The sequence below is a fragment of the Olea europaea genome, unplaced genomic scaffold (genome assembly GCF_002742605.1).
Source record: "Olea europaea var. sylvestris unplaced genomic scaffold, O_europaea_v1 scaffold664, whole genome shotgun sequence".
Lineage (NCBI taxonomy): Eukaryota > Viridiplantae > Streptophyta > Magnoliopsida > Lamiales > Oleaceae > Olea > Olea europaea.
In genome coordinates this window covers 5,277-14,084 of record NW_019265017.1, presented here as the reverse complement: position 1 = coordinate 14,084, position 8,808 = coordinate 5,277, and the positions used below count along the sequence as shown (strand labels likewise).

Sequence of the window (8,808 nt, the reverse complement as noted above, 5' to 3'; positions counted from 1 at the left end):
GAGAAAAGCATGAAAAAAAAAAAAGGCTCGAATTTTACAATCCCTTCATCACACCAAAATGCAAGGAGTGATCTAGTAGCTTCTTGGTTTATGATACTCTAAAAAAATTTATGTTTGTAAGACGTACACACATACTTGTGTCCAAATTTTGGATTTTTTAAGAAATATCCTCATATTCTAAGTTTTAGAAGAAAAAGGATCTGACTCCTATAAATTGTATCCGTATCTGTATCCAACACCCATACTTGAGTTTGAATAGCACGGGTAACACGTATTTCAGCAAGCAGGACAACTGTAGGGGTTGAGCTTTTATTTGGCGAACGCACTCCACTAGTTGGCTTAATAATGACTATTGAGAACAGTCAACAATATTATCTCCAAATGACATGTTCCAAATGTCTTAATCTAGCTTCCAGAACCATCGAAAGATGTTGTATATCCATGCATGCATCTCTCTACTGTATTGTTAAGTTTCATGGACAAGAATCAAGAAAATGATCACTTCTGTCAACAGTTTTCTTTTCTACTCTCTGCCCGATATAATCCTATGAAAGTAAAAAATTCTAACTATGAAGTGTGGGCTTATATTTTACTTCACGAGAATTGTAATATTTAGTATCTGATCATCAATTTATTTTTATTTTATTTTTTATTTTACACCTAATAATGCAACTTATATAATGTGAAATCTAAAATCCAGTAAAACAGGTTACAGAAAAGTAGTTAGTATCCTACATTTGATAGCAAATACCACACCATCAGTCTTTCTTCTTGCCCTGTAAACTGTGCCATAACCTCCTGCAAAAACAGTTGTGAGAGAGGATATGTTCAATGAATTCGGGTGAAAAGACCCCACTTTCAGAAAAATGTGGATGAGAACTCAAAGGTCGTCAAAGGTATCGCACCTGAACCCTCTTCTTCTTCAACAATAAACGACTCAAAGTCTGGAAATGTTTTTTCCTCCATTTGGTTCTACAAAACATGCATATATCAGCAGCTTTAATTTTTAAGGTATGATTTTCAATATTATAGAGACTTTCACCATTACTGTCGAGTAGAAATGCTGAGATGTAGAGATCTAGACAGACTTCCCAATTTCCTGTCATCATTTCAAACTTTTCTATAGTATTCATATTGTGGCCATAGTTATAGCTTACCTTCTGTTTAATGGAGCTTTGCTTTTTATCTTTTTTAAAATGCTGAAGCTCCACAGGGGGATCAAGATTCCTATTATTTTTCACGTTCTTGCAGATGGATTGTGCTCCACAATTTGTTGCATCCTTTTGAACAGATTTCAGTTTGGAGGATTTTGCCAACTGCTTCAGACTCTGTATAGGCATTTCCATTCTCAATTTGTGCCGGTTTGGTTTTACATTATTGAGCCTGGTGGTAATGATCTCTCCAATATCACATTTTGGTGATTTATCTGCATTGGTTATGTCAGTCTGCAGATTCTCATTATCTTTTTTGTAGCTACCAGAATCACTTAATGGTTCTGCTATTTTTCTCATAATTTTTTTGTTTACTGATTCTGACTTACAACCATGGTCAATGGCCTCAGTCTGTGGTTGTAACACTGCCATCTTCTGATTTACTTCTATACAAGATGTTGCAATAAGATTTATATTACCAGCAGGATTTATAACATCTACCTTGCCATCTTTGCTCACTTCTAGATTTTCAAGAATAGCAGGTAGAAATGAGGGCTCTGTACGAGGCGTGGGATTCAATGTTCTCTCTGCTACCATTGGTTTGAGAAAATGTGTAAATCTTTCACAAAAAAGATAATCAGGTTGACACCTACAGTTATGAACACATTCGAGCTCTTTCCTGTGTCGGTTATCTGCTATCTCTTTATGTACACGTTCAATATTGTCAATTTCATAATTCCCTTGTCCAATATTAGGATCGACTATAAAGGAAGTTTTAGACTTGATTTTCTCCAGATTTTGGCAATCACATGCCATGCCTGATAAAATATTGGATGGTGTCTTCGTGCTTTTGCCCAATTTGCCATCCAAAAAGCAAGCCTGCAAAAGCAGTTGGGTTGAAATCGTTGAAAATCAGGTTTAGATTTAGTTTAATAATACAGGATGAGAGGCCAATGAAAATGAAAAGATTGTATGTCATAAAGAATAAATGATAAACAAGCCACATAAAATATAATATGGCACGAAAGAAGTTTAGATACAAAGAAAAGAACGTTGAAGGCAGAGATACCCATATAAAAATCACTTGTACATTAAACAAACTCAAGGAGGGGAGAGCACATTGTTGGATGTGTGGAGCTTTCCCGACGGTCACGGTTTGAAATCATTTGACTGTTATAAGGATACTTTGAAAAATTCGCACATGTATTAGGTCGCCTTAATATTTTCAAATATATAAAGAATATTAGGGTGCATCTCCATTGTGTATCATAGTAGAGTAATCCTATTTTTTAATATAGTGCAATTTCGACAGCAGCACCTGGTGCAATAGCTCTTAGATTGAGAATGAGGCGGGTTATTGTGAGAATATGGTTCACCTAACACCATTTATTTAGTTTTTTGTGGACCATTGGATGAAGATCGACGGCCGAGATTTAATCTTGGGAGAGATGTTGTGACTTGATGGTATTGATGTTGACACAATAAGATCTTCCCACGTTTTTGGCAGAGGCATGGTCTTTACTTCCTTCCCCTTCTTATGTAAACTCTCTCTACCATTTCAAAGAAGGGGCTCTCGGTTTTTTTTTTCCAGCAGAAAGTGAGCTCTCGGTTTTAGCTTAAGGTGGTGGTTCTTTGCCGGATTTTTTCCCCTCTCTCTTGGAAGGTATTTTGCAAGTCATGGAGGGCTGTTCCTGAACCTGAAAAACACCCATAAATAGAAGAAGAAGCTGCTGAAACGAGGAAGGAAAACTGCAGAAATTTCGGCCAAAGACAGGTTGCATTTTTCCATCCCTTTTTCATTGTTTTGCCTTAGAATTTCTTCTATTGTTTGATGTTTTGGTTGATTGAACTCCTAGGATCCCCAACAGTTATATCGTGTGTTATACCTACTTTCATTTTCTTAATATTGTGTGATTTATTGCTCTTGGTAGTACAAATTATTTGTTTAATCCTAACCCCAAAAATGAGCAGGATACGCACTTAAAATTTGAATTTGAAGATTATATAACGTATATGATATCCAATTATAATGAATGATGAGTTAGGAAAAATAAAACTTCATTGGCATACAGGTTTATTAGAAGCTGCCAACTCATGCAGTCCATCGAAGGCTAAAGCAAGCTGAGACAAAACAAAATAGCGAGGTGCTCATGTAGGCATTTGATTTGGTTTGTGCATATCACTTTATAACACAATTTTTCACATGTTATAAAATAGAATAAAATCCCAAAAACCAACTCAAATTGGTAGCTATTTTTCTCGAGGTCCAATTACCTTTCTCAGGATTCAACTTCTCATTCAAAGTGAAAATTTGTATGAAAAATTTGTACACTTGAATTGGTTTGTGCATATCACTTTATAACACAAATTTTCATATGTTACAAAATAGAATAAAATCCCAAAAACCAACTCCAATTGGTAGCTATTTTTTCTAGGTCCAATTACCTTTCTCAGGATTCAACTTCTCATTCAAAGTGAAAACTTGTATGAAGAATTTGTATACCATTTAACCCTCCACGCATTATCTAGTTTCTTCTATTTTCTTGCATAACGTAATAAGGAAATTGTTGCAAAGCTTTTATAAGCTCTTGATGAACGTTTTACATCTTTTTCAAGTATTGAGAGATTCCCTCTCGGGCAAGTCGAAATGTTCACTGAACAATCCTACTTTACTACAATTCAAAGTCTCTAAACATAGTGTTGAAGATAATTTTAAATGATATCCATGTGGTCCTATCTAACATCTTAAACTATTAAGAGTAGTAAACCAACATGATAGTCAAAGTGGTTCTAGTATTGCTGTTAGCAATTTAAATGAATTATACACTATAGATTTTGATGGAAAAACAATTAAACCTATCTACAAGTGAGGGGAATTGTTGAACACAATATTTTATATTATACATGTGGCTTTATCTACATCTTAAACTTTTAGATTAAGTAGTCATGATATAAAAGCACAATTGAAACCAGCCTTAAGGTCGCCTCATAGTAAGGTTTGCCAAAAAAAAAAAAAAAAAAAATCAACAACTCAGAGCGCTGATTGTAAGGCAAATTTTGAATGGGTAAACCTCAGTTGTGGGAGACACGCCTCATAGCACCGCCTTAAGGCTTGTGGCCCACAAATATAAAAGTTCTGATTGACCCATTATAACATAGCTTGCCGTCAACTAAAACATCAAGGTCCCGTTTGGGAGTGATTTTAAGAATTGATTTTTTGACCTTTAGGAGAAACGTGAGGGCCACCTATAAGAGAAGAAATCAAACTTTACGGCTGAAATAGTGAAATAATGGTCAAAAAATTATTTTTTGGGGTTGGACAATCACTCCCAAACACCCTCTAAAAAGTTGTGTTTCTTATAGCAGCCTGTTTGGGAGTCAGCCTGTTTGGGAGTGATTTTTTCCCCTAAAAAATTTATTTTTTTACTATTATTTCACTATTCCAGCCGTCATATTTGACTTCTTCTCTCATGAGTGGACCTCACTTTTCTTCTAACAGTCAAAAAATCAATCCCAATCAGGCTTTAGATTTATTTTAAGAATAGTCCACGGCTCCCACCAACTAAAATAATAGTTTCTTTATAGATTTTTCATTTGTTTGTTTGCACATTTTATGGCCAGTTTGGTACCCATTTTTTTCTAAAATGCATTTTTCTCTCTTCTTTTCAACCACACATTTTTTATTAAAATAATATTATACGTAAATCAAAAAAATTTCCTTATTTTTCAACCACACATTTCACATCAATTTACTATTTCAAAATACATTTTTACATAAAAATAGCTCCCAAACACCTCTTAGAATGTTCCGTTTTGAATTTTGAAGATTGTTTATGATACATTATGAACTTATTTTTCATTTGAATAGCCTCATGAAGGAAAAATGCAAGTAGTTCAACACACAGTTATGCCCATGTGTGTATATAGAGCCCGTTTTGTACACATTAATATAAAAATGAGAATGAAAAATATAACCGTTATGAGCCCACACAAGAGATAAAAATTCAAATTTCGTGGCTTGATGTGATAGATAACGGCCATATTTTTCATTTTAATGGGAAAAAAAAAAAAGGGAAACAAACAGGGGCATAATATCATGTAAAGGAAGAGGACCTCCCACAATCTCTCTTTGTCCACTGCAAGGACTTGTGCTACCGAGACCTAACTTTATCTTCCTATTTCAACTTTGAGAAAGTAACCAATAACAGATTAATTGATACGACTGGTAGACAATGCTGTCTCTAACTCCTTATATTCTTGCTAATAAGAAATTAAGTTGAGTACTGCCAAGACGATATCCATGTATATGAAGTGCCCGATAATCCAAATGCATCAAACTGAGGCTAATTTAACACATAAAAGTTCAAGACTTCAAAATTACCTCACTTGAAGGATTCTCAATCTCATTAGTAACTGTCAGCTTCTGACTCTTCTCAACTGCAACGAAAAATATAAATATTAAAATAAAACCCTAATGAAACTGAAATTCAAACCACCAACTCAAAATAAAATGGAAACTTAAAAGGAAAAATACCTGAAATTTCCAAAAAACATCTCCTTTTTACCACCGAAAAATCCTCAACATCCGATCTCAGCCTTTTCCTCCTCCTGTAATAAGCCCTCACTGTATCATTCGGCCTAATATCTGGTATCCCGATCCATCGCGGCACGAACTCCGAAATCAAATTCCAATTTGTACAAATTACATTAGCATTTGAGACAAATTGCACAATAGCAGCAAATCCAATCCGCGATAACGTGACAAAGTGATTGGGAGTTAAACTGATAGGAGAGTTAGGAATGGAGCAGAGGAAATGAATTTCAACCGAACTTGAATCAAAGAGAACGCATTTAGATGTAAGCTCATCCGGCCGGGCCGGGAGCCCATGCGCGAGTAAAACAGCAAAAATGTGCCAGGCCTTCTGCGAATCAGTGGTGGTGGTGAGTTGACTCCAACTGAGTTGGAGGCTGAGTTCTGAATTCGTCCGCTGAGTCCCCATCACCACGTAGATCTGAAATTGTTGAACCAAACGAAGATTTACAAGTGCGTAGGGTGTGTAAGAGAGAAAAGGTAAGAATGGGGTTGCCCGGGCGGGAAATGGATATTTGGGAAAGGTTTGAGAAATGAAAATTGGCACGTGCTAAATTCCCGCCAAATATTCGAAGAAAAATGAATGGGCCATTGATGGGCCTAAGGTGTCAATCTATTTGGGCTGAAAATACTGGATTGCTGAACACGTCTCAATAATTTCAATTTACAAAAATAGCAGTGAATTAGTAAATGACAAGTGCACCTTTTTTGTGCACTTTGAAATTTGGATTTTATTGCCACTTTTTTATGGACCTTTATTTCATCGAAATGAGTTTTATATTAGTAATTTTTTTAAGAATATGTGGTTAAAAAATAAAGAATATATATTAAATGGACTTACAAAATATTTTATTGTGAGAATATTTGTTTAAAAATGAGTTTTAAGAGGAAAAAAAGTAAGTTTTGAAATAAAGGAAATCATACAAGGGCTTTGTAGTTAAAGGAAATTTGGGGAAAACGGTAACTAGCCCAAATATGTCATATTTTGAATGATAAAGATATTTGTACAAAATATTGTTGATAAAATGGTGTACTCACTCTCACAAAATTAGCAGACCCCACGTGAGTTTAAAAAATAGCATGTGGTCCCCATCCCATTCTGAGTATTGAGTAAGGGAGTTTGTAAGAAAAGTTTGTACATGTAGCATGATCGTATTCTTAATGGTTTATGTCAATTTCACAGTTAAAAGTCAATTATTATAATAATAATTATTATTATTATTATATCAAAATACTACTTTGAATTTGATAAAGTTGACTTCTTAATAGTCATAATTGGCAGAAACGTTAAAAACGACCATTTGTGCACATAAACCACAAGTTAGGACGTCCGTGACAAGAAAAAACGACATTAAAAATCGAAATCTCACATAGACCATAGGTGGAGGACCACTTGTTCCAATTTCCTTTAGTTTAAGTATATCCGAGAAATTCTTTATTTATAAAAAGCATTTTGTGTAGAAAGCATCTTTAAATTTAAAGTGCCAATTTTTCTACACTCTTCTAATAAGCTATCTTTCTGACTTTTCATTTCGTTTTTCTCAAAATACATATACTGAATTTTCTTCATATGTTTATTTAAAATAATTTTTTATATGTCAATTGATCAATCAACTTAAGACCTTGTTTGGGCCCCATTTAGGGGGAAAAAGGAATTTTAGAATAGTATTTTTTGAGAGAATGTGTATTTAGAAAATAAGAAGAAAATTTGATTTATGTGTATAATTATTTTATTGAAAAATGAATGGTTCAAACTGAATTAACTAAAAAAAAATCCGTTTTTGGTAAAATGGGGCTCAAACAAATTGTTTGAATAGTTTAAAAGAAGAGTATTGACATATGTAATGATTAAATGCAATCATTATCTATTACGAATATTCAATAAGGCCATGTTTGTCATCTTTTAAAAATTTAAACTGTTTGTTACAATATCGTTATCTCCACTAAACATTCACACAATAAAATACTCTACATACAAATTAATAAAGTTTTTTTTACTTTTTAACCACATATTCTAAAAAAAAAAATACTATTTAATAACTCATTATTTCTCCACACACACACACACACACACACACACACACACACATTTGGTGCGTGAGATATTGTTGATTTCTTTGGTCAGTAAATGCATTTAAATAAATTTCTTTAAAACTTCTGGTTCAAGTGATCTTTTCCGATAATTTCGATAATGATGCATTTATACATTATTTTCAGATTCTTAATTCCCTTCCCAATGCTAAGAGAACTGTCTAATCAAATTGACAATCATTTTTTTAGCGTTACAAAATATTACCCATTTAGGATAAGAATTCAAATTACACATTTATTCTCATCATTCTTTATTTTCCATCTCAATACATTATGATGGATCAATTTTACATATACTACAACATAAAAATAATTAGATGAAAAAATTAGACTCTGATTGTAAGCCAATTATAACAAGAAAAACTATGATATTGACATGATGTTTAATAAAATTCCTTAAAAAAATGAAAAATACTTTGTTCTCAATTAAATTAATTGGAGGTACTTAACAAACAACAATGTTAATCCATATATCGACATCACAACTAATATTTATTAAAATGTTGAGATTTATACCGATAAGCATTAACAAGATACGATCATGATTATATAATCTGAAAAATTATGCTTATAATTTAAAATTTAAACAATAATTTCACAAACTTCATGTTACGACCACCATGTAATCATATAGTATATGTATCAAAACTATTGGATACAAATAATATTTAGATGATCAACATGGAGAATGATATGATCTCATTTATCACCTAATTAATTTTTAGAAATATAGGAAATTTAATCCTTATTTTAGCTAGCGATGGTTACTGAAAAAATTTCATGAAAGAGAACCAACATCATTTAAGATTGAGTTGAAGAATATTCTGATTTTTCATTGAATATTTAATTTCTCATCATTATTAATTCAGTGATGATCCAACTGATCATGCCAAATAATAAAGTCAATTCAACTTCTGTGTCAATATAATATATAATTCAATGATTTAATTCGAAGAATATGATTAAAACTTATAT

The 8,808-nt window shown here is 32.9% G+C and overlaps 1 protein-coding gene across 1 annotated transcript; it reads right to left on the bottom strand.

Moving 5' to 3' along the window:
- Positions 1-401: 401 nt before the first annotated feature.
- On the bottom strand, positions 402-6,227 carry LOC111390262. The gene is made up of 5 exons (XM_023015280.1): positions 5,686-6,227; positions 5,533-5,588; positions 1,158-2,030; positions 906-972; positions 402-798 (listed from the first exon to the last, which is right to left on the bottom strand). The coding sequence occupies exons 1-5, from the start codon at positions 6,149-6,151 to the stop codon at positions 710-712; spliced, it is 1,551 nt and encodes a 516-aa protein (XP_022871048.1). The 5' UTR covers positions 6,152-6,227; the 3' UTR covers positions 402-709.
- Positions 6,228-8,808: the final 2,581 nt, after the last annotated feature.

Excerpts from the sequence above, each read along its gene's own strand:
- LOC111390262 (XM_023015280.1), bottom strand. The coding sequence starts at position 6,151 with ATGGGGACTCAGCGGACGAATTCAGAACTCAGCCTCCAACTCAGTTGG. Across the intron at positions 5,589-5,685 it reads ATGTTTTTTGGAAATTTCAG|TTGAGAAGAGTCAGAAGCTG; the intron begins GTATTTTTCCTT and ends TTTTCGTTGCAG. Across the intron at positions 799-905 it reads TGAAGAAGAAGAGGGTTCAG|GAGGTTATGGCACAGTTTAC; the intron begins GTGCGATACCTT and ends CTGTTTTTGCAG.